General features: G+C 55.1%; 1 protein-coding gene across 3 annotated transcripts; it reads right to left on the bottom strand.

Moving 5' to 3' along the window:
- Positions 1–710: 710 nt before the first annotated feature.
- Positions 711–22,050, bottom strand: FRMD8 (FERM domain containing 8). 3 transcript variants are annotated; one of them, XM_086384904.1, is made up of 11 exons: positions 21,931–22,050; positions 21,536–21,620; positions 19,717–19,884; positions 17,446–17,547; positions 17,059–17,117; positions 16,768–16,934; positions 14,290–14,514; positions 12,817–12,940; positions 11,767–11,910; positions 5,413–5,611; positions 711–2,406 (listed from the first exon to the last, which is right to left on the bottom strand). In XM_086384904.1, the coding sequence occupies exons 2-11, from the start codon at positions 21,618–21,620 to the stop codon at positions 2,288–2,290; spliced, it is 1,392 nt and encodes a 463-aa protein (XP_086241030.1). In that variant the 5' UTR covers positions 21,931–22,050; the 3' UTR covers positions 711–2,287. The 3 variants fall into 3 exon arrangements, with proteins under 3 accessions (XP_086241030.1, XP_086241031.1, XP_086241032.1); XM_086384905.1 differs by lacking the exons at positions 21,536–21,620; positions 21,931–22,050 and adding an exon at positions 20,998–21,137; XM_086384906.1 differs by lacking the exons at positions 711–2,406; positions 5,413–5,611 and adding an exon at positions 10,748–11,053.
- Positions 22,051–24,680: the final 2,630 nt, after the last annotated feature.

The raw sequence follows: 24,680 nt of genomic DNA on the forward strand, positions 1-24,680 counted from the left end.
GAGCTTCCAAAAGGAATGTGGCCCTGCCGACATGGATCTCAGCTTGGTGAGACTTCAGTTCAGACTGACCTCGAGAACTGTGAGATCATGAATGTGGGTTGTTTTATTTGTATTTATTTGGCCATGCCACATGGCTTGTGGTTTCTTCATTCCTGCACCAGGGATTGAAGCCGGGGCTTTAGCAGTGATAGCAGTGAGTCCTAACCGCTGGACCACCTGGCAATTCCCTGTGGGTTGTTTTATTTACTTTTTATCAAGTATTTTAATTGATTTTTTATTTTAAAAAGTATTTATTTGGCTGTGCCAGGAGTCAGTTGCAGCACGTGGGATCTTTGATCTTCCTTGCAGCACTTGAGATCTTAGTTCCCCAACTAGGGACTGAACCTGTGCCCCTTGAATTGGGAGCATGGAGTCTTAACCACTGGACTGCCAGGTAAGTCCTTCTTCATGCATATTTAACAAAAAACAAATATGCAGCCTATAATCAACTCCCAGACTGTAATTAACACACTCTCATTATTTGATAACATAAACCACCCCACAGTTTGCTGGAAATGGATTTTATTAATAATAAGTCACATGATGAGATGGTTGGATGGCATCGCCAGCTCAATGGACATGAGTTTGAGCAAACTCCGGGAGACAGTGAAGGACAGGGAAGCCTGGAGTGCTGCAGTCCACGACTTAGCAACAGAACAACAATAACAAAGTTTGCTGGAAATTGATTTTAATAAGTCACATGATACAAAAGGATAGGAACATTCAAAAGGCACTTAGTGAAACACTGCTTTGTCCCACAAGGGCAGAGAGAAAAAGTTAAGGCACAATGGATGCTCAGAAAACAGGAAGAGGAGGCTGAAGAGTCAAAACAAGTAATCTGTGTACACACACACACCCATCACGTCCCTCAGGCCCCTCAATCTGTCAGATAAGAATTCACTTGGCATCAAAACAGTGCACGGGAGCAGATAACCAGAGGGCTAGGAGCCGGAGGGGCTGGGAGCCAATGAGGTCTCCAGGAGAGATGAGATGTCCTCTAGCTGGGACATTTGCAAAGGCTGGAGACACCTATTCATTATGACAGATAACAAAGGCCCTACTGCTGGAGGGCAAGCCCCCCCCCCCAAACATCTGGAGTGTTCAAGAGCCAACAAAGGGAGGAGGAGGTGAGTGGGCTCTGACATCCGGAGACAAGAGGTTCACATTCCCTTCCCCACATTCTCCACCGGGAAGGAAAGACAATGCAAACCCTGTGTCGGGCTGGATCTGCCTCCTTCCTGTGGAAAGTCCCCGGAAGCGCCCCAGTGGTGGTGGTGAGGGGGGTGACCGCTGAGAAAGAGCCCAAGGCTGAGAGGCCAGCTCTTCTGGGAGGAGGCAGGAGGCCATGGGAAGAGCCCCACCCAGGCCACATCAACCGCCCTACAAGGTCCCCGAGAAAGAACAGACCCCTCCCTGCCAGGGACTTCCCGTGCATGGGCCTAGGGCTGGATGAAACCTCAGTATCATCCTGGAAGGAGCGCCAGCAGCTCCGAGATGGTGGGGGCACCCTCGTGAGTAGCCTGAGTTTGCAGGCTTCATGGAACCAAAGCGGATCAAAAAAAGATCAAAACTGAAACTGGAAGCCTCAAGGGGGTTTGGGAGCTCCTCTGGGTGTGGAATGTGGGCCCGCGGGCTGGTGGGTCCACAGGGCAGCCACCTCCCAGCACAGTGACATCACCAAAGATCAGCAGGCTTGCTTTCCTGCTGGTCAGAGTCTCCTGCTTACAAAGGAGACCAGAGTGAGGGGCACAGGGGGCCCTCCAGTTCCATCGAACTGGAGAGGGTTTTGTGGGGGCCTCACTGTGGAGGCCCCGACCCTCTCCTCGCAGGGCCATGTCCCAGCCTGGCCACATGAGCTGGAATGTGGGGATGTGGTCACCAATGTCCAGGGAAAAAACCAAAGACACACATGCTCCTCTAGAGTGTCCTGAGCCCTACTGCTCAGCCACCTGCCAACCGAGGGACTTCAGAGCGGGGGATACTCTGTCTTGAGAGGGCACAAAGGCGAGTCCCTGGGTGGGAGGGGGTGGCTGGGGCCTAGTCAGATTGGTTCTGAGACTGCAGCGGAGCCCGGAGTCCAGGGACAGCAGGCAGGCTGCAAGAGGGTGCCTGCAGCAGCCCCCAGCCAGTTCTGCACACCCCAGCCCGGCACAGCAGCGGCTTGGCCACACACGGAGGCCGCCCTACCCCCGGCACACGCCTTCAGGCAGCACGATGCCCCCATGCTCTCCCGCCTGCACGGCGGCCCTCAGCCTTGCTCCAGGCTGTCGGCGGGCTGGACCACGGTGTAGCTCCCCTGGCCCAGGGACAGCTGCCGGCTGAAGAAGGATGTGGTGCGTTTCGGTTTCACCCGCTTGATCGTCTCACCTGTTGGGGGAACAAGAGGGACGCACTGAGGAGGGTGCCCCCCCGGGGAGGGGCCCGGCCCCAGGGGAGCCCCTTCTGGAGCCTGTTCAGGCTGAGCTCCCCTCTTCACTCCCACCAGCTTCGTGAGCCTCAGCCCGACCCCCAACCCTCCCATAGTGAGAGGATCGGGGTTGGGGGGGGGGCCCAGTCTCCTATATCAGGTCACCAGGGTTTCCATTTGATGGTGGGCCTGCTGTGGTGTCTAAACCTGTTCGAAAAGAGACTGGAGAGGGGTACAAACGTCCAGCTAAAAAAGAACTCACAGGGATGTCCTGGATAGTATAAGGAATATGGTCAGTAATACTATAGTAACTCTGTATGGTGACAGATGACCAGACTCAGGAAGATCACTTCATAACGTATAAAAATACTGAATCACTATGGCAAAATCACTATATATACGAATATATAATATGTCAACTGTAGTTCAGTTCTGGAGTAGGAAAGGGCAGCCCACTCCAGTATTCTTGCCTGGAAAATCCCATGGTCAGAGGAGCCCGGCGGGGTGTAGTACATGGGGTCGCAAAGAGTCAGACATGACTGAGCACACACATCATTCAATTACAAAAAAGAAGAAAGAAGAGACCAACATCACAAAATACCTACACTACATACCACTGGCTGAAAATGATCCGTGATGAAACAGACAGACTTTTGCTGGGGGAGGGAGGAGAGGGTGGTGCTTGTGGAATTTTAGTTCCCCAACCTGGGATCGAACCTGGCAGTAGAAGCCTGGAATCCTAACCAGTGGACTGCCAGGAAAGTCCCTAAAAAGACTTCTTAAAAGTTAAAAATTTCAAGCCAGGTGATCAAGGTCAACATCAAAAGTCACAAATCATGTTGATAATGCACCTTTGATATGATGTGGCAAAAATGGCACATTACCTCTGTGACTTTCCTCCCCCAAACCCTTCACTCTTGTCTAATAAGGAGAAAAACAGAAGAGAGATTCCAGTAAAGGGGCATCCTACAATATGCCTGACCAGTCCTCCTCAAGACTTCAAGGTCATCAAAACCAGGAAGGTCTGAGAAACTTGTCACAGCCAAGAGGAGCCTAAGGAGACACAACAGCCACATGAGGTGTGGTGTTCTGGATGGGACCATGCATCTGAAAGAGGATGTTAGGTAGGTTAAAACTAAGGACTTCAGTTAATTTACTGCATCGTGTCAGTTCATTAATTCTAACAAACATACCGTATTAACATAATACGTTCATGTTAAAAAGCAAGTGACAGAAGAAAAACAGGCAACAGAAATAAATGGTAACGCATGATGAAAGTGAAAGTGGAGAGTGAAAAAGTTGGCTTAAAGCTCAACATTCAGAAAACGAAGATCATGGCATCTGGTCCCATCACTTCATGGCAAATAGATGGGGAAACAGTGGAAACAGTGTCAGACTTTATTTTTTTGGGCTCCAAAATCACTGCAGATGGTGACTGCAGCCATGAAATTAAAAGACACTTACTTCTTGGAAGGAAAGTTACGACCAACCTAGATAGCACATTCAAAAGCAGAGACATTACTTTGCCAACAAAGGTTCGTCTAGTCAAGGCTATGGTTTTTCCAGTGGTCATGTATGGATGTGAGAGTTGGACTGTGAAGAAGGCTGAGCGCTGAATTGATGCTTTTGAACTGTGGTGTTGGAGAAGACTCTTGAGAGTCCCTAGGACTGCAGGGAGATCCAACCAGTCCATTCTGAAGGAGATCAGCCCTGGGATTTCTTTGGAAGGAATGATGCTAAAGCTGAAACTCCAGTACTTTGGCCACCTCATGTGAAGAGTTGACTCATTGGAAAAGACCCTGATGCTGGGAAGGATTGGGGGCAGGAGGAGAAGGGGATGACAGAGGATGAGATGGCTGGATGGCATCACTGACTCGATGGACATGAGTCTGGGTGAACTCCGGGAGTTGGTGATGGACAGGGAGGCCTGGTGTGCTGTGATTCATGGGGTCGCAAACAGTCAGACACGACTTAGCGACTGAACTGAACTGAACTGATGAAGAAACTGCACGGAAAAACGGCCCTGCTTCACCAGCATCCGAACACCAACTCTGATGAGCCCACAGCCCTCAGGGTGATAACACCTGTCATGGGTGAGGATGGAGAGGCACGTGCGTCCTTCTCACTGCGGGGGTACAGTGGCTGCACACTTTGACCTGGCAACCCTATTTCCAGTAATTTATCTCGAGGAAACAGTTATGGATTCCAGGTAAGGATCTGGTATGCTGTTTATAGTAGCTGATGAACTACAAATACAGTTGGCCCTTAGATAACAGGCGGGTTGAGATGCCAACCCTCTGTGCAGTCGAAAATCCAAGTATAACTTCTCGCTGGCCCTTCATAGACGTGGTTCCGTCTCACCCACCAGTTCAATCAACTGCAGATCACGTGTGTATGTTTGTTAGTCGCTCAGTCGTGTCTTGCGTCTGCGATCCTATGGACGGTAGCCCGCCAGATTCCTCTGTCCATGGGATTCTCCAGGCAAGAATACTGAAATGGGCTGTCATTCTCTTCTGTAGGGGATCTTCCTGACCCAGGGATCAAAATTGCATCTCCTGCACTGCAGGCGGATTCTTTACCACTGAGCCAGCAGGCAAAGCATGCATTAGGGCACCTATGTCATCTTTACCAGCTGCACCGATTCCACAGGGTGTGTATCCGTCCTTCCTATACCCATAGCTTTAGTAACTAAGAACTACTAAAAACCAGTAGTTTCTAGTTTTTCATGTCTGGATATGCCTGTGGACACAGCAGTGAGGGGCTCTTACTGCTGGGGCCCCAGAGAGAAGCCTCCGACTCTCCATCAAACGATGGGATGCTCAAACCCAGCCCTTGTCCCCCGCCAGGTCCTGCCGGCTGGAAGCTAACTCATTGCATCTGGAACTGCTTCCCACTTCCAGAACTCCCCGTGGTGTGCATGTGCACCACGTGTAGGTGTGTGTGCACAGCATGAGGTGGTCACTCACCCTCCTCCACGTAGTCGATGGTGGAGAGATGCTGGATGCGGCTGCACACCACGCTGCCCTGCCTCCGCAGCTGGGGGCGCTGGTGAGGGGGTGGTGAGGAGCCAGAGGCCGAGGTGGGGCCGGCCTCCTGGGAGGCGGCGGGCTCTGCAGCCTGGCTCAGCTCGATGCAGTACTCGATGAGGCTGCTCATCAGCTCGGCCTGGGGAGGAGAAGGGGCTGGTGTGAGGCCTGGGGGGCTCTCTATTACCTGCTGCAGAGCGAGAGGATCCAGACCCACATGCCCTACCAGCTGGTGAGGGAGGCCGATGAGGAAACAAATACCTTTTACACAATAGAAGAAGGGGAGTCTGCTCTGTGGGCCAGGGGAGGCACCCCATTTGGGTTGACTTCAGGGGTCAGATTGTTGCTGTTTAATTGTGTGGTTGTGTCTGACTCTTGCGACCCCATGGACTGTAGCGCTCTAGGCGCCTCTGTCTATGGGATTTCTCGGGTAAGAATACTGGAGTGGGTTGCCATTTCCTCCTCCAGGGGATCTTCCCGAAAGAAAGGAGAGTGAAAAAGCTGGCTTGAAACTCATCATTAAAAAAATAAGATCATGGCATCCGGTCCCATCACTTAATGGCAAACAGATGGGGAAAAAGTGGAAGCAGTGACAGATTTTATTTTATTGGGCTCCAAAATCACTACGGATGGTGATAGCAGCCACGAAATTAAGATGCTTGCTCCTTGGAAGGAAAGCTATGACAAACCCAGACAGTGTATTAAAAAGCAGAGACATCACTTTGCTGACAAAAGTCTGAATAGTTTGAAAAGCAATGGTTTTTCCAGTAGTCATGTAAGGATGTGAGAGCTGGATCATAAAGAAGGACCATAAAGAATTGATGCTTTTGAACTGTGGTGTTGGAAAAGACTCTTGAGAGTCCCTTGGACTGCAAGGAGATCAAACCAGTCCATCCTAAAGGAAATCAGTCCTGAATATTCATTGGAAGGACTGATGCTGAAGGTGAAGCTCAAATACTTTGGCCACCTGATGTGAAGAATTGACTCATTGGAAAAGACCCTGATGCTGGGGAAGACTTAAGGCACGAGGAGAAGGGGGTGGTAGAGGATGGGGTGGTAGGAGAGCATCACCGACTCAGTGGACACGAATCTCAGCAAACTCCAGCAGAGAGTGAAGGACAGGGGAGCCTGGCTTGCTAAATAGTGAGGTCAGCTGAGTGGAGTAGGCGGTTCCCCTGAACACATTCCTGAAGCCTTCTCAACAGACTTGAACATCACACACATTGACATAAAAGGTGATGTGACCAGATGTGAGAGGGCAGGGTCTGGGCACCTTAGGGCGGGGACAGCCAGGGCTGGCAGATCCACAGACAGAAAGTTGCCAGCAGGTGGCGTCGCCTAGGCAGGGCATGTTCAGGGAGCAGGACACAGCAAGGACTGGGGTAGACACAGGCTGGCCTTGGACCCCAAGATGAGAACCCACTGGGGAGCAGGGTCAGAGGCCAAGGGGGCGGTCGGTGACTGCCTGCCCGATGGGGGGACCCGAGGCTGCTCCAGAGCAACACAAGCCACCCTGAGGAGGGCAAGCAGGGCAGGAAACTGCATGGGAGGTCCGGGCCCCACACACCCTCCTCTCCTCCCTGAGGGAGCTGCAAGGAGCTGAGCACACCAGGGCGCCCTCTGAGATCCTCCAACACAGCTCCTGAGGTTGGGGGAGGCTGCCATTACAGCTCAGCTGCCTCCAACAAAATGAAATATTCACTCAGGATAAGACTCAGCAAGCTAGAAATGGAAGAGAACTTCCTTGACCTGATGAAGGGCATCTATGAAGAACGCACAGCCAACACCACGCTGACTTAGAGCAAGACTGAAGGCTTTCCCCTCAGGCCCAGGATGTCTGCTCACCCCGCCTCACCAGGTGAGACCAGGGAGAGGCACGCAGCCTGCAAAGTTAGAACACAACTGCCCCCTTCACAGACGACGCTGAACGGCCCAGAGACAATCCCAAAGGAGCCTCAAAAAACCTGCTTTCAACGAGTGAGTTTCACAGGGTTATAGGATATGAGGAAAACAAAATCAACTGTGTTTCTATACGCCACAGCCAACAACTGGAAATTGAAATTAAAAAACGGTGTACCATCTCTGGCAGCACCAAACAAATAGGGAGGGGGATAAATCTAATAAAAGATAGATACGATATGTATGCTGAAAACCACAGAATGTTAGTGAAAGAAATCAAAGACAGATAAATGGAGATGTAAAATAAATGGACCAGGGGCTTCCCTGGTGGGTGAGTGGTAAAGAATACCCCTGCCAATGCAGGAGACACGGGTTCGATCCCTGATCCCGGAAGATCTCACGTGCCAAGGAGCAACTAAGCTGGTGTGCCACAACTACTGAGCCTGTGTCTAGAGCCCACGTGCCCCAACTACTGAAGCCTGTGCGCCTTAGAGCCCGTACTCCACAGCAAGGGAAGCTACCACAATGAGAAGCTCTATACCAAAACTCTGAAGTAGCCACCGCTCGCCACAACTAGAGAAAAGCCCGTGCAGCAATGAAGACCCAGTACAAAGTCAAAGTCGTGTGTTTGACTCTTTGCGACCCCATGGACTGTAGCTTGCCAGCCTCCTCTGTCCATGGAATTCTCCAGGCAAGAATACTGTAGTGGGTTGCCATTCCCTTCACCAGGGGATCTTCCTGACCCAGGGATCAAACCTGGGTTTCCTGCATTGCAGGCAAATTCTTTACTGTCTGAGCCACCAGAAAAGCCAAAAATAAATAAATAAAATAATTTTTAAAATATCATTTAAAATAAATGGACTGGAAGATTTAAAAACATCTCTTCAAAAGACACTTTTAAGAAAATAAAAAGTTGTAGACAAAGTTATAGACTTTGTCAAGTTATTAGACAAAACGTTTGTAAAATATTTATCTGATACCCTTATCTGATAAGGCACTGGTATGCAGAACATATAATGAACTCCTATAGCTCACTAAGAAAACAAATAAGCCAGTTCAGGAACTTCCCTGGTGACACGAGGGATCAGAACCTGCCTGCCAATGCAGGGGACACAGGTTCGATCCCTGGTCCAGGAAGACTCCACGTGCTGCAGAGCAACTAAGCCCGCGCTGCAGCGACGAGCCTGTGCCGCGACCACCGCAGCCCCTAGCGCCTGGAGCCCTTGTTGCTCTGCAACGAGAGAGGCCATCGCAACAAGGAGCCAGAGCACCGCCATGAGGAGTAGCCCCCACTTGCTGCAACTAGAGAAAGCCTGCACAAAAAGCAATGAATACCCAGCACGGTCAGAAATAAAACACATAAATAAAACTATGTTACAAATTTCCCGATTTTAACCAAGTGGAGAAATGATTTGAACAGACATTCCATCAAAGACCTACAGATAACAAATAAACACACAGAAGGATAATCAACATCATAAGTCACAATGAAAATGCAAACGACAGCCACACTGACCTGTCACTACCGCAGTCATTACAATGGCAAACTAACCAACAACACTGACACCACCAAGCGCTGAGCAAGGATGCGGAGCTCTGGACTCGGACGCGGCTGGAGGGACTGCAGGATGGCACAGTCCCTTTGGAAGACGGTTTGGTAGCTTCCAGTAAGGCTGTTCTGATACAACCCAGTAACCCCACTCCTAGGTATTCACACCAGAGAACTGAGGCATATGCCACCCAACAGCCTGCACACAAATGTCTAGAGCAGCTTTATTCACAGAAGTCCCAAACTGGAAATACCCTTCAGTGGGTAAAGAGTATCCGCCCGGTGGAACACTACTCAACAGTCAAAAGGGAAAAACCGGTACACTGTGAAATGTGGACCATCTCAGGGGTGTGAACCTTAGTGAAAGTGGCCAGGCTCAAAAGGCTGCAGAGAGTGTGTATGCTGCAGCGTTGGGTTGCTATTTGTTCATCATCTACCAGCTGACAGGCATTCGTGTGGTTTTCAGTTCTTTGGTTATGACACACAAGCTGTATGAACATCTTAGTGTAAGTCTGTATGTGGACATATGTCTCTTTCTCCTGGGTAAATAAGATAAGTGTGTTTATATGACATTCTGGAGAAAGCAAAACTCTAGGTACAGCTAAGAGGAGGTATCAGATAGCAAGTGAAGAGATGAGTCTGAAGTCAGAAGAGATATGTATAAAACAGTTAAAAAAAAAAAGAGAGAGAAAAAACTCCAAAGAAAAATTGGCAGACTTCAACAAACAGGACATCCACATGGCAGATATATATGAGCCATCTATATATATATAAAGGTTGAGCATCATTATATATATATATATAAAGGTGCTCAACCTCATTTGTGTGTGTGTATGTGGGGGGAATGCCAACTAAAATCACGTGGAGATTTGGGGGTGATGGAAATAATGCCCATAAAAAATGGGCAAAAGATGTGAAGAGACGTTTCACTTCTAGGAAGATACGTGGACAGCAAACAAGCAGCTCTGTAGTTTGCCTGTGGTGGCGGTGGGTATGTGAACATGTTAAAACTCACCTCTCAAAACGGGTGCATTTTATTGTAAATTATATCTCATAAAGTTGACTAGAAAGTAAAGAAAAGAAGCACGAGGAGATATCCCTCCTCAACCACCAGAGTGGCTGAAGGGACCAGTCGGCTCCTGGGCCTGAAGCTGGGCGTGCGCACAGAGGATACAGGCAGCATCTTCTGCCACAGTCAGAACTGAACACCCAAGGGCCCGTCAGCAACGGGACGGAAAAGTCAAGAGGGGCAAATTCATACGCGGGACTGCCCAGTGCAAGTGGGAGACCACGGCACTGGCACCTACAGTGGGGACGAGGATGGAGCCCCCGATACAGGGCTGAGCGCGAGACTGGGCAGAACAGAACGCGCCGTGGGGACCCTCTGCCGTAAAGCTCGAAGCCAGGCACAAAGACTCTGGGGTGACACAAGTCAGGATGCGGGGGTCCCTGGGTGGGAGGCACGGCTGGGAGGGGGATCGAGGAGGGGACTTCTTAATCTGAAAGGTGTTACATGGGTTTCTTTTTTAAATATATAATTTATTTAATTTTGGCTGCACTGGGTCTTCGCTGCTGCTTGGACTTTTCCCTAGTTGCGGTGAACGGGAGCTACTCTCCAGGCACAGGCTTCTCATCGCGGTGGCTTCTCTTGTTGCGGAGTGTGGGCTCAGCAGTGTGGCACACGGGCTTTTGGTTGCTCCTCGGCCTGTGGAATCTTCCTGGACCAGGGACCGAACCTGTGTCCCCTACACTGGCAGGCAGATTCCCACCCATTGTCCACCCGGGAAGTCTGTTTCACGGGTTTCTTTTAGGAAATGTGTTGAGCCATATACACTTAGGAGTTGGGCACTTTTCTGTATGTATGTTGTAATTCAATAAAGTGGAGACTTCCCTGGTGGTCCAGTGGTTAAGAATCTGTCTTGCCATGCAGGGGACACAGGTTCGATCCCTGGTCAGGAACTAAGATTCCACATGCTGCAGAGCAACTAGGCCCGTGCACTGCAGCCACTGAGGCTGTGTGCTCCGGAGCCCACACGCCGCAACCAGAGGACTCGTGTGCTGCGACGAAAGATCCCGCGTGACGTGACAAAGATCACGCGTACCGCAGTTAGGACCCAATGTAGCCGAATGAGCCTATTTTTAAAAAGAAAAGGACGTTTGAGATTTAGAAAAAAAAAAACTGTGCTAAAGAAATAAAAGAGAACATTTAGATTAAAAAAAAGAGACCTGGGTAATTCCCTGGTGTTCCAGTGGTTGGGACTCTGCTTTCATCACTCAGGGCCCAAGTCTGATCCCCGGTCAGGGAACTAGAATTCCACAGGCTCCAGTGTGACAAAAAAAAGAGTCTAGGCCAGTAATAAGCGGGGGCAGAGGGAGCAGAGTGGCCAGGAGGGGTGAGAGGCTCAAGGTGGCGGCAGGAAGGGCCGTGTGCTTTCACCGATGGGGAGTCCCTGGAGCGTATCTCTGTGCTTGGGCAGGGCAGCACCGAGGCACACAGTCCTGGAAGGGCCCTCGGCCGTGACCAAGGTGGGAGGAGAAGGGGCAGGGGTGGAGTTTGGGGTGGGAAGACAGGGTGCTGAGCACACAAGAGTGAAACAAAGGCACGCTGGTCACACAGCGCTGGGCAGCCCCCCACCAACCACTGCCCCAGCTGCCCCACCACCTGGCTAGGCCTTCCCAACCCTCAAGGGTGGCTCCCGGTCGGCAGCAGTCACCTCCGTGGTGTCCAGGCCCTCAGCAGCCCTCTCACCTCTTTGCTAGCCAGGCTGAGACCTCCAATAACCTGAGGCCCCTAAGTCCACCCTCTCCATGCCCATCCCCGGGATGCAGGCAGCACCCACCCCTACCTGCTTGGAATAGATCTTGAGGAGTTTGTTGACCGGTGTGCCCTCGTTGTCGCCGTCGAACTCCAGCCACAGCACAGACTCCTCCTCCTCGGGGGAGGTATGGTCCCAGGACAGCTCCTGGAAGCGCAGGCCCAGCAGGACGTGCTGGCCAGCGGGAAACAGAGCTTGGACTCCTCTGGGCTGAGGCCCATTGCCCTGCCCCATCCCCGAGGGCATCACTAGGAGGGGACACCTGGCCAGGCTAATATTTACCTCCAAGGCTGAGCTGAAACTCACGTATGAGTTTCTCTCTGGAGAGGAATCCCCGCTCCCATCAGACCCTCAAGGAGGGCTGTGGTCCAGGAACTGAGACCCCGTAACCCACAGCCCTTCTCATCAGTGGGACAAGCCCCTGAGAGTTGGGATGGGGGGCAGGGGAGACCCTCCTTCCCCAGAGATCAGCTGGGTGGCATCTCGGCAGGAGGTGCAGCTGGACCCGGCATGTCGGGGAGCAGGTGCCCAGGAAGGGCTGGGGTCCCTCTCTGGGAACCACCAGAAGTACCCCCAAAACTTGTCTGCTGGCATGGGAGGGACTCCCGCTCAGGTGCATAGAAGCCCCCAGGGCGGGCTGTTGACACCACTTCTACACAGACTGAGACAACCAGCGGAGACAGCCAGCGCCAAAAGCAGGAGGCAGAGCAAGACTCCGACAGCCAGGAGGGCTCCCAATCGTGGGGTTTTTCCAGAAAACCACCAGTGTGCAGCCCCTGGTCGGGCAGAGCAGCCAGGCCCTGCCAAGCGCTCTCCATCAGCTGCAGCCCCTCCCCCCGGTCACCTCCATGCCCTGCAGGCTGGGCAGGAAAGCTGACCCACAGTAGGCTCAGCAAAGCCCCCAGAATGACAGTGGAAGCCCCAGAGACATCTGAGAGAGGGAGGCCAGAAAGGCTGCCCACCCTGCCCCGAGGCCAACCACAGGCCCCAGGGAACCAGGAAGGCCTGGGTAAGGACCCCACTGCCCGCCTCTCCACTGAGGCTCCCGCTCCAGGTGCCCCCTGGAGGAGCAGGACGTACCTTCTCTCTGCAGTCGATGACATGCACGCCATCCAGGCTGATGGCCACAGACACTGGCTTGCGCCCGCCCCGGTGCAGAAAGCCCTGGGCCGGCTTGTCAATCTCGCCGTGGAAGAAGGCACACCTGGGGAGGGAAGCTGGGGTTAGTCTGTCCCCTCCAGCACCAAGAACAAGGTCAGGGTCGGGGTTCAACCACCAGTGAGTGCACCGGCCAGGCCCTGTCCCAGGCACCTGAGATGCTTACGCTGTTTGGGTGACTAAAGGTTAAGTGGAAACCCATCCCAGGGAGGGAGGAACAGAGGAGGTGGGCAAGAGAGAGGCTTTGTGGAGGTGGTGGCCTCTGAGCTGATCGGGCAGGATAGGAGGGCTGGGATAGATAGGACAGGAGGGGAACTGGGTGGCTCAGAGCGAGCTGGGCACCATGGGCAGAAGGCAGAGCATGAACACAGGTGTCAGACAGAGTGAGTGATGTTCCAGGAATGGCCAGGAGCCCGAGAGCTCAGAGATGGGAGCTGAAGCTGCTGGAGGCTGGGAGAGCCTGGGGGCGGAGGCTGGGACAGCCTGGGGGCTGAGGCTGCCCACCGTCCCCCGACGGGCTGCTCAGGCAGGGAAGCCACTTCAGGACTCGACGCTGACAAAGGGAAAGGGGCAGGGGCCTTGGGACACGCAGGCACTGAGCTGCCACCCTCTCCCTCCGGCCCCCTCGTGGCCTGTCGCACTCCGGCTGCCCTGGGCCCTCACCCCTGGCTAAGCCAGTGAAAGCAAAGGTGTTAATCGCTCAGTCGTGTTCAACTCTTTGAGACCCTATGGACTGTAGCCCGCCAAGCTCCTCTGTCCATGATATTCTCCAGGCAAGAACACTGGAGTGGGTTGCCATGCCCTCCTCCAGGGGATCTTCCCAACCTAGGGATCAAACCCAGGTCTCTGGCAAAGCCAGAGCCTTAGTTAAATCCTGAAGCCCCAGGAGGGGAGCAGCACCGCCCTCGGCCTGAGCCTCGGCACTCTCTGGAGTGTGGCCACTGTCCTCACAGCTCATCCTGCCTGCCCACGGTCTGTTCTCTGATTCTACTGTTTGCTGTCTCTCTTGCCCCTAGAACAGCCTCTTCACGGGCAGGAAGGTGGTCTCTTTTGCTCACCGAGGGGTCTCTAGCACCTCAAGGGTGCTGGCACCCAGTAGGAACCCAAGAGCTAAGGGCTAGAAGTGCCTATGTGAACAAGAGCTGGCGGAAGGGGAGGTGGCAGGTCCACGGGCCATGTGACTGTAGCAGGAGAGAGGAGAGGACCTGCCCGGTGTCTGAGCTCGTGACAGGGGAACGGGAGGAAGAGTGTCCAGCCCGGGACCCGCGGAGCCTGAGGCGCTGGCATCTAGACGCACCTCGAGTGAGGACAGAGCTCAGTGGGATTGGAGATGGGTTCACAGGCCGGGGAGGGACACAGCGCCCAGGGCTGTGGCCGCACTTGGGAGCTGCTCACCCGTAGAAGGGCAGCTCGTGGCACTTGAGGAGGTAGGCGCGGTAGTGGGGGCTCAGGGAGGCCTCGCGCTCGCCGTCACTGCCGGCCGCCTCCTGCACCCGGCGGTAGGCATTCAGCAGGCCCTGCTCGCCCGTTCCGGCCTTGGCCCCACGGCCCCGGAGAGCAGCGAAAAGCCCGTGGCCCCGCTTGCAGAGGTGGGCAGGGAGGAAGGAGTCCAGCTTCTCCCTGTGGAGGAAGGGAGATGGGGCTGGGCTGAGGACGGCTCCGTGCCTGCGGGCTGGGAAGATGCCACGGTCCTGGGGTGTGGGGAGCATGGGGGGCGCCTGGACACAAGCCCCCAGAGAGCCCACTGCCCCTATCCCTGCAGCGCGCCTGGTTGGTGAGAGGCCAGAAGGCAAAGCCAGGAGACAAGATGAGAGCTGAAACCAGGCCCACCCCAGAACCAGACTGTGACCAGAGGGTCTCGGGATCAAGTCTGTGTCATCAAGTCAGGAAGCTTTGGAATCCTAAGCCAGCAATTTTACGATCAAAAGATAGTGCAAATGACCTAGAGCTGGTGATGTTCTGTTCTGCTAAACACAGATGTTAAAAAAAATCACCACCAGCACAGGCTCATGAAGGAAAGGGCATTTTCAATCACACAGACTCAAGAATCCTGGCGTGACAGCACCGTGTCTCCCCCTCAGGCAGCCCTCCGACTGTGGCTGGGCGCCGCCCCTTCCAGTGGACCGCAGCTGGGGCTCGGGGCATGAGCGCCTCTCCAAGCCCGTTTCCCCATGTTTCAATGACAGGGATCCCTACTCATATAGATGGGTGCTGACACGTGCTTGGCACATGGCAGGGGCCGAACACACACAGTTGAGGTTGTCATTTTCACTGAAGAGGGAAGGAGGCTTTTGGAGGAGCAAGACTCCAGGCCACGGAGGGGGTGGCCAGCCCTGCGGCCCTGACACAGAAAGGAACATAATGCGGGGAGAGGCCTGGCCGTAGAGCAGCAGGAGGAGGGGCGTCCAGGGGGCTGCCCCTCCACTTCTCAGGGCCACCCACATCTCTGCTTCCAGCCACAGCTCCCCCTTGTCGTTTGGAAATCTGGCCTCCTACCCTCAGTCCATGGGGTCTGTGCAGGCTTATGGCGGGTCCAAGGGAGGATCTGGACCTCAGCCAATCAGTGTCCTGGCCACGCTGTCTCCTTTGGGTGGACCTGGGCCTAGCCGTCATCATGAGTCTCAGGACTCTGGTCACGTGAGGGATGAGGTCTCTTCTTGCCAACGTGTAACCACTGTGGCCACCTGGCCACTGTGAGGCAAGAGCTTGCCTGAGTGCAAGCTGGTCCAGAGGACAAAGGGCTGGCCAAGGAGAGCGAGGACCGGGTCTGGTGGGTGGGAGGGACCCAATCAGAGCCCCTGAACCTCAGTCACCCTCCACTGTCTCAGTTGTGTTCGACCTTTTGTGACCCCGTGGATTGTAACCCGCCAGGCTCCTCTGTCCATGGGACTCTCCAAGCAAGAATACTGGAGTGGGTTGCCATTTCCTTCTCCAGGGGATCTTCCTGACTCAGCGATCAAACCCGGGTCTCCATCATCTCCTGCACTGCAGGTGGATTCTTTACCCATCGAGCCACCTGGGAAGCCCTCAGTCACCCTGGGCCCGTCCATGTCCTGACAAAGTCCCTCAAGTCCAAACAGTCTGAGCTGGGTCTGCTGTCACCCGCAACAGGACCAGACATGCCATCACAAGAGCCGGGATTTCTATGGCTGCCAGCCTCAAGCCAGCTCAGCTGGGCGCGTTCAGGCTCCGCTGAGGTTGGGTGGCCCTGCTGGGCCCCAGCTGTTAGTCACCAGGCACAGGGCCCAACCTCTGCACATCCTTCCCCCCGCAACACAGCCATACACCAAAGGGCTGGTGTGGGGGGAACCCTGAGTCTAGGACAGGCTGTGTTTCAAGTACATCCTCATTGCAATTATTGCTAAACCTCAGGATTTGTCTACAGAGGTCAGAGGCAGGCCTGGTCTACTACCCGGGTAGACTCAGTTGTCACAATCCCAGGCCCTGCCAATCAAAGAGCACAGTTTCTTGAAAGACAGCTGGGAAGCACGGACCAGCATGCTGGAGTGTCAGGAAATGGGGCCTCTTCCCTGGAGTTCAGGACTAAACAGGACAATCGGTGGCAACTGGGACTCAGAATGTGGTCAGTCCCCGGCGATGACTTCCAAGAGAACAAGCCCAGCTCCCTCTGACCTCAGACGGGGGCTGGGCTCCACCCTTGTGCACAAGTAGGGGTCCTCTCACGGGTATCACTTCACCTGTCTCCCACTGCCCAGGCCCCTCAGCCTAGAGCAGATGAGGAAGAGGAGGTCCAGAGAGGTGGGGTGACTCACTCAAGGTCACACAGCATCAGGGCCTCCTGACTCCAGGACCTGGCAAGACCACTTGGAACCAGGATTCCGAGACCAGGGGCTCCCCTCCATGGGCCCTCACCTCAGGGCGCAGGCGGTGGGCTGGCCAGGCTGGTAGGGCCCAAGCTGCACGCGGCACACCAGGGCACCCAGGGCCTCGCAGTCCTCCACGTCGCAGGGGTACCGGGAGGCCAGCACATTGCCCTTGGCCTCCTCGTAGAGCAGCCGCAGGACCTCCTTGTCATGGATCTGCGAGCCGGTGTGGCAGGGAGGAATGGCTCAGTCCAGAGGGACACCCGTGTCCAGGGGCCAAGGGCCAAGGGAAGGCTGGATACCCTGGGGAGGTAGTACCGCCTGGGGCTCCCTGACTCACCTGGAGCTCCCGCCGTTTGGGGAAAAACACGTTTCTCCGGAACTGTAGGGAAGGCTCATCTGGGGAGAGAGGAGGGGGTCACCGGCCGCCTTGCACAGCCACCCTGCCTTCCCCACTGAGTGACCCAGTCTCCTTAGTCTTGGGGGAGTCTTCTCCACTACCGCTCAGGAAACCCCAGAGCCGTCCAGAGATGTGTGGCTTATCTCGAGGTGCTCACTGTTCCCCTCAGCCCACCCTATCCTGGGCTCCCCTCCCCTGGGGGAGATGCCGGCCCTGCCCTCAGCGAGCACAGCTCCACCTGCCAGGGGAGGTCTGGATGGGCCGGGAGGTCACACCCCAGACCCAGGTGGGCCCCCAAGCCAGGGACACACAGGCAGCAGCACTGACCCATGGCCACGTCGTCGTCCGGGGCGTCAGTGAATCGCAGCAGCAGCTCCTGCCACTGGCGGCCCAGCTTGTAGGGCTGGTGCTTGGGCTTCAGCTGCACCTCTGCGAGAGGAGAGGGAAAGCAGCTGTGAAGCTGTGAGCAGCGCAACTGCCCACGCTCACAGCAGCGATGCGCTCAGGGCCAACGTTCACCAAACCATGTCAAGTGCTTTACAGCAACTGCCCTGGAATAACCCTACTCTCACTTCATCCACAGGGAAAACTGAGGCTCAGAGAGGTTAAGCTGTTTGTCCAAAGTCAAACAGCAAGTGAGAGGGGGTCAGGTTCCAGGCAGCCAGCCTGACTGTTCCCTACAGTGCCCAGGGTGGGCTATAGCCGAGAGGCTGAGGCAGACGGAAGGTGCTGGGGGTGGAGGTCCTGCTGCCCCTGGCACTACCTGGAAAGCAGAGCCCAAAGCTGGTGACAGGCTCAGAGGCCCAGGGAGCTGTTCTCCCTGCTCCAGGCCCTGCCTGGGCCTCTCCCTTGCTAGCCCCCACCCAAGCATGTCCCCTGGGGGCTCTGGGCTCCAGATGGCCTTACCCCAAGCCCCGGCAGCTCAGAGGACTCCTGTTATCAGTATGGGACCCTGGTCCCACACTTCCAGATGGGGCCTTCCTGCCTAGAGGTTGGCCCCTCAGCGAGACGGACTGTCCCTGGAGCCCTGTTCCACGCAGAGTAACAATGGCACTCTGAAGGTCAAACCCTCCCAAACATCCAGCTTGAAGGGTGGCTCCAGCAGGCAGCACCCCTCCCTGCCTCACAGCCCTGGGGCGTGGGTCACCACCACACCCACTCTGGGGGCGGACTGGGGCCAAGAGTCCTGAGGGCCCGCGTCAAAGCTGAAGTGGCCTTTCAGCCTTCCTGAACCCAGCCTGGGAACAGAGTGGGCGCTGACCCCGTGCTGGGGCCCCCTGGCTGGGGTGGTGCCCAGCATAACCCACTGGCCACACAGGCAGCCCATTCATGTTCTTGTGAGGGGGCAGATGGAATGCGACGAGGAGGGAGTGGGGGAGGAAGTCAGCTGGCCGACTGCAGGGACAGGAGCTGAAGGCCGGGCAGGGGCCACATGAAACCACCACCCCCAGATTTCCAGAGACACAAGCAGAGGGGCCCGCAGTCCTGCCCAATAGCCAGAGGGTGAAGGTGGGGCGGCTGAGCTGGGTGGGGAGCGGCCAAGAGAGACTGGTCAGCAGGAAGAGGGTGGGCGAGAGCAACAGCTGGGCAGGAAGCTCCCACCGGTGGGTGGGGGTGGGGAGACAGGCATTCCCCTTCCCACCAAGCCAGCATATCTTCCCTCCAGGGCAGAGGCACAAACTCCTGGGGGCCCAGGGACCAGGCATACCCTTCTGCCCCTGTTTCTCTACAAGGGAGAGTATCTAATCCCAGAACAAGCCTGGCCCTGGCACCAGTTGGAGCATCCTCTCACTGGCCCCTTTCCCAACCCAGTCAGCAGGCTAGTGGCCCTGTTCAGAGGCCCCGGGGGCTCTCTGCAAGCCCGCCGCACATCCCCCAGGCCTGAGGGCTGGAGAGCCCCCACTGCCCTCACTCTTGCTACACTCCCACCTTGGGATCTCAGCCTGAAAAAGCAGGACAAGGTGATCAGAAACCGGGCAGGGCTGGAGGGTCCCTGCAGAGAAGCTGGGTTCCCACTCATCATCCGCGCTCTTTAAAGTCTCACCCTTGGGGTGGCTGCGTCCTGGGGCAGGTCCCACCTTCCTCCCAGCCTCCAAAGAGCAGGGTGCAGTTCAAAGAGGCTGGTTGGGGGCCCACCCAGGCTTCTGTTCCGATCTCTGTCCCACCACTCAATGCCCCCGCTGCTCCAAACCTCAATTTCCTCATCAGTATGATCAGGCTGGGCCATGAGGATAAGGTGAAACTCTACTTGCAAAATGCCAGCTCAGGTTGTGGCATGGACCATGTGCTCTGTGAACGTGCACAGCTCCCTCTCTGTCCCCCATCCCACTCCTCCTGATGATCAGGCTCCAGCAGCCCTGAGGTAAGGGGCAGGCACGGCCTCTTCTCTGCCACCAGCATCAAGAAAGGAGACGGGGGCAGAGAAGCCAGGCATCATTCCAAGGCTCTGGGTCCTGGAAGGCATGGGTGGCTCCAGGACACATGTGAGTCCCACCTTTCCCTGATGTAGAGTGGCCAGAGGTTCTAGAAGCTGCCCCCTCCTCCCCTGCCTGTGCCCTTCCAGCCCCCCAACCTGGGCTTCTCAGTGCCAAGCCTTACCCAGCAGAGGGGAGACAAGCCAGAGTGCAAAGGCGTCCAGGGCGATGTCTGGAAGCTGTAGGACCTCGCGGATGGCCCGATGCAGCTCGTGGGCGCTGAGTGAGGGCAGGTTCTCCACGGCCAGGGGCACCATCGAATCATCCGCCAGGTACACCAGCACGTCGGCTGCTGCAATGAGGGCCGGACAAGGTCAGCTGAGCCAGCTGGCACAGGCGTGCCATCTAAGCATCTTCCATTCCCCTGCTAGGGTTGGACCCTGTAACCCTTGGGGTGACCAAGGCTACACTCCAGAGGCAGAGCCCCAGCATCCCCGAAGGACACTGTGAAGAGTGCTTGTTAGCTCCATGCTGTCAACGCAGAGGCCCCAGGTTCAATCCCTGGTCAGGGAGCTAGATCCCACGTACCTCAACTAAGAGTTCACATGCAGCAACTAAAGATCCTGCACATGGCAACTAAGCCACAGTGCAGCTGAAATAAATGCATAATTTTTTTTTTAAGTCTGTTAGGACTTGCTGGAGACCTTCAAACCACCCAGGAAGACTGCAACTCTGGCCCAGGAATCAGCCTTGTCCCACCCTAAACCTCCAAAATTTCAAACTGGGGCTGGCTGCTTCACCGGCAACACACTCCCCCGGCAGCCCCAAGGACTCTGCTGTGCTTCTCCCCTGAAAGAGAACATTCCACAGGTGGGACTGGGGCAGAGAGACTGAACCCATCCTGAGGTTACAGCAGTTAGTAAATCAAGCAAGGAGGAAGAGAGCTGGTGACAAGCTATTACCTTAAACAAGCCACTACCTCTCTCTGGCCCAAGCTAACGTGGGGACAGAGGAATCCCAAGGCCACCCCGCGGTATAGCAAGTTTCAGGGCTCAGCCTCCTTAGGATTCTTCAGGCCTCAGGACTCAACACAATGGCCTTTCAGAAGGACTTAAGTCTTAAACAGGCCAGCTGAGGTACAACCCTGAAAGCTGAGTGTTCCCTGGTGACAGCCTATGGATGCCTGTTTGGAGCCTGGAGCCCAAAGGAGACCCTTGGAAGGGCAGCTAGATTCAAATCTCCATCACTGGAACCACAGGCACTGTGAAGAAGCCCTGAGGGCTCCAATCCTGCCTGGCCTCCGGCTGGCTGACTGGCTTCAGCAAGTCAGTGCATCACACGCCTCAGGCACCAAGTAGGGCTAATTCCTATTCCCCACTACCCATCATCCTCTACCCCACCCAGAGCTTCTGTGAATCAAATGAGGTGAAGCCTGCGAAACACATAGGTATAGTTTATTACTAACACAAATGAAAGTGCTTTTTGGATCCCCAGTCTGTTAGGCTCTAACAGTCACTTTCTTGAGAGATCATAAAATAGTGTTCAGTTCAGTCAGTTCAGCTCAGTCGTATCGACTCTTTGCGACACCATGGTCTGCAGCACGCCAGGAGGCTGAAATTCAGAGGGACGTCTAGGGCAGTAAAGGCTCCAGTGTCCTGTACTTAACCTCTCTAGGGCCCAATTTTCTTCCTACAAAATGTAAATAACAGAGAAAGTGAATATGTCACTTTTCATTCATGAGATTTTATGTGAATTTCACAGCTACCTAAGGTTTTACAAGTGAGGAAGATTTACAAGCGAGTACCCAACTCTGCAAGTAGCCTAGTGTGACAGAGCCCAGGTCCTCGGACTGACTTGTCACTTTTCCACATCCCAACAGACCTTACTTGTTAATTAATAAATAAAATTCTCTTCAATGACAGAGATGATGAGCCAGGGCCACTTCCTCAGGGCTGGAACCCTAGGAAGTTACGGCGGGGTGGGGACTGGGGTCAGGGACCCACCTCGGGCTCCCACGGAGGACACACTGCTTCGATGGGACCGATCAGCTGGGCCGGGCTGCCCGGTACTGTCTTCCGGCCCGTCCATCTGCAGAAGAAAAGAGAAAAAGTTGTTCCTGGAGGGTCCAAGGATGGGGGTGCTGGGAAGCCCTTCAAGCTGTCACTGAGCAAGGAAGGGGTTCAGAGCTATCTACGAAGGTGAACACCAGGGCTGAAGGCACAGGTGTGCAGACTAGCGGGGTGAGGGACTGCGGGGGGCGGGTTCCTCAGTCAACTTTAGATCGGGGCCGTGGTGGTCAGGAGAAGGGTCAAGCTCGGCTCGCCGAGATGCCCAGGCACGACACTGCAACACCCCTGTCCGGGGCGGAGGCCCGTGCAGGGCGTCGCCGCTCTCTCACCTCGCAGGAACGCAGCGCCCGCTGCCTCAGTCCAGGTTCCTGCCCTGACCGGGGCCCCCAGGTGCCGCTCCGACCTCACCGCCACCGGAGACGCAGGATCCCGCCCGCGCCCGGGTTCCCGGGGCTGCGACGCGGAAGCCGGGGCGGAGGAAGCGCGGCGCGCACGGCCCCGCCTCTTCGGGCCGCGCGAGCCAATCGGAGCCCGGGGCCGCCGCGCACGCGCCCTGCCTCCCGCCCGCGCGCGCACGCCCCTTGCAGGCTCGCGTTTATCCCGGCCGCCCGCCTAAGGCTCCTGGTGGCCGACCGAAGAAACTGCCCCGCCACCTACCAGAGTAACTAGGGGGCCCTTGATCCCCACACACAGGCCCCGTCTGTTGGCCTGTAGCAGAATGTGGCGAAGGTTCAAGGAAATAGGGAATGGGGGCGCGAGCTCTGGCGCTCACACGCGTGTGACTTTGGACTAGTCCCCTCACTTCTGAAAGGGAGATGCTTCGTGGGGACGTGTCCCGGAGCCACACTGTGCTGGGTGCTGGGTAAAGGTGATGCTGGCAACCTGCTGTACCGCAGTGCCTCGAGGCCGGGAGTGGGGATGAGGTGGTCAGTTCCCCACAGTAGTCAGGAACTGGGGTACCTGTCTTGACTATTCCAGACAAGTCCTTTCCCCTCGGGTCCCCAGTTACCCCTTCTGTCAGACGAAGACATTGGATTCGATGACCTCCAAAGATCCTCAGATTACGTGTCAGGAATCCAGGCTGGGCACTCTTGTTAATCCAGGGAGCAGTCACATGAGCCTTCACTATCTTAGACACACATCCTGGGACACCTTGCGGCATTCCCAGGCTGGGTAGAGGGGTTGGGGCCCAGAGGAGGCAGGTGTGAAAGCACCTATCCCCAGGGTCATGTCACCAACGTGTCCTGGCAAGGCCAGCATGTGTGTGCCTGGCGTGTAGATCTCAGAAAAAACAGGTCCATGGATCACCTTCCTGAGACAGAGAAGCCAGAGATTGTTCCAAATGACAGCAATGGGCTGGGTGATCAGGAGGTGGGGTGAGGGGTGGAGGGTAGAGGGCTCACCTGCCCTGATTGCAGTGTGTTGGAAGGCAGCTCCAGCCTAACACAATCCAAGTCTCAATATTTGAAACAGCTCTCTGCCTAGCCTCCAGGACCCAGGTTGCCCCACGATTGGCCCATTATATCTTGTCTTCCTTCCCAACATGACCTAAGGACTCAGAGAAGTTCAGATGTGAACAGTGGGAAGCGGCACCCGCCTCCAGGTTCCCGGCTCTGGGATGGGACACAATGGCTCGGTGTCTTCCCTAAACTGGCTGGGGTAAAGTGCAAACACAGTTCAGTACGTTGAGTGCTTACTGTGGTGTCGGGCTTGGGCTGGGGCAGGGCGTGGAGACCTTGGTGAAACAAGGCTCCTGCCCTCAGAAAGGTTATGTTATGGTTTCACTGAGGGGGTGGGGGTGGAGGGAGAGAGGAGAGAGAACACTGAGAAAGATGCATGTTTTTTTTGTTTTTGCATTAAAAATTTTTTTAAATTGAAGTATAGTTGATTTACAATGTTGTGTTTATTTATTTATTTTAAAAATGTTGGCTGCACCCTGTGGCATGCTGGATATAGTTCCCTAACTAGGGATTGAATCCATACCCTCTGCATAGGAAGGCAGAATCTTTACCACTGAACTGCCAGGGAAGTCCCAAGTTGCGCCACCTGGGAAGCCCTTAAAGCCCCATAAGGTGACAGAAATGCCATAAGAGCTATAAAATGTCAAAAGCAGGAAGAACAAGGTCCTCAATTCCTGAGCACCTACTGCGTGCTAGGCCCTTTCATGTGTGTTTCCTCATGTCAACCTCAGGGACGACCCTGTGAGTGCTGATAAGAATAATGGTAGCTGCTATTTGTGGAGCATAGAAAACGTGCCAGATCCTTTTCTAAGTGCTATAATCTTTCTCAGACGTTAAGAGGTGAGCATCAGATTTCCATTTCATGAGAAAACAGGATCAGCAGGTTCAATAACAAAGCTGATGTCTGGCAGTATGTGTGGTGGTGGTGGTGAAGCGACGAACCCAGGTCCGGCGAGGAGGGGAGCTGGAAGAGATTCCTAAAAGCATTCCAGGTAGTGAGAGCTGCAGGAGCATGGTTAGGACACCAGGGAAGGCCTGAGCAAACAGCACAGCAGGTGGGAAGGTGGGGTGGCACCCAGTGGGGGTCAGGGATGGCATGAACACCAGGAGTAGAAGTATGTGGGGGGGGGCACGGAGGGGGGTGTTGGCAGGCAGTGAAGCCATTTTGGAGGTTGTGAGCTAGAGAATGTCAAGACTTGAGCTCTGCTTTGCCAGGCCGAGGGTTAACCTGGTAGACCTTGCTGGAGAATTGGAGAAGAGCTAGCCGGGCGTGGGGTTGCCCTTCTGTAAGGCTCTGGGGAGTGGTCTCCCTTGAGCTGGGGGCGTGTGGTAGGCTTAGGGGACAGACTGGGGCCCATTCTGAAGAGACAGGCAGCCTGATGGCCTTTACAGCCAAGAAGCCTGGGACTCAGCTATCTGCTGGGCTGGTCCCTGACTTTTGCAAACAGTAAAGGCCCACGGAGGGATTGCCCAGCATCACTCAGGAGAGAACAAGCTGCAAAACTAGGATTACAGCTTAGCCATCGTGAGGGACCAGGGCTCGGGAAGGTCTTTGGGGGCAGCCTAAAGAGCCCAGGATAGTTCCAGGGGGAGGAGGTCGGAGGTTCTGCTCCCACCCA

Source organism: Bos grunniens, chromosome 29, assembly GCF_055505025.1.
Source record: "Bos grunniens cultivar Pamir isolate PY7600 chromosome 29, Bosgru_T2T1.0, whole genome shotgun sequence".
Classification (NCBI taxonomy): Eukaryota; Metazoa; Chordata; class Mammalia; order Artiodactyla; family Bovidae; genus Bos; species Bos grunniens.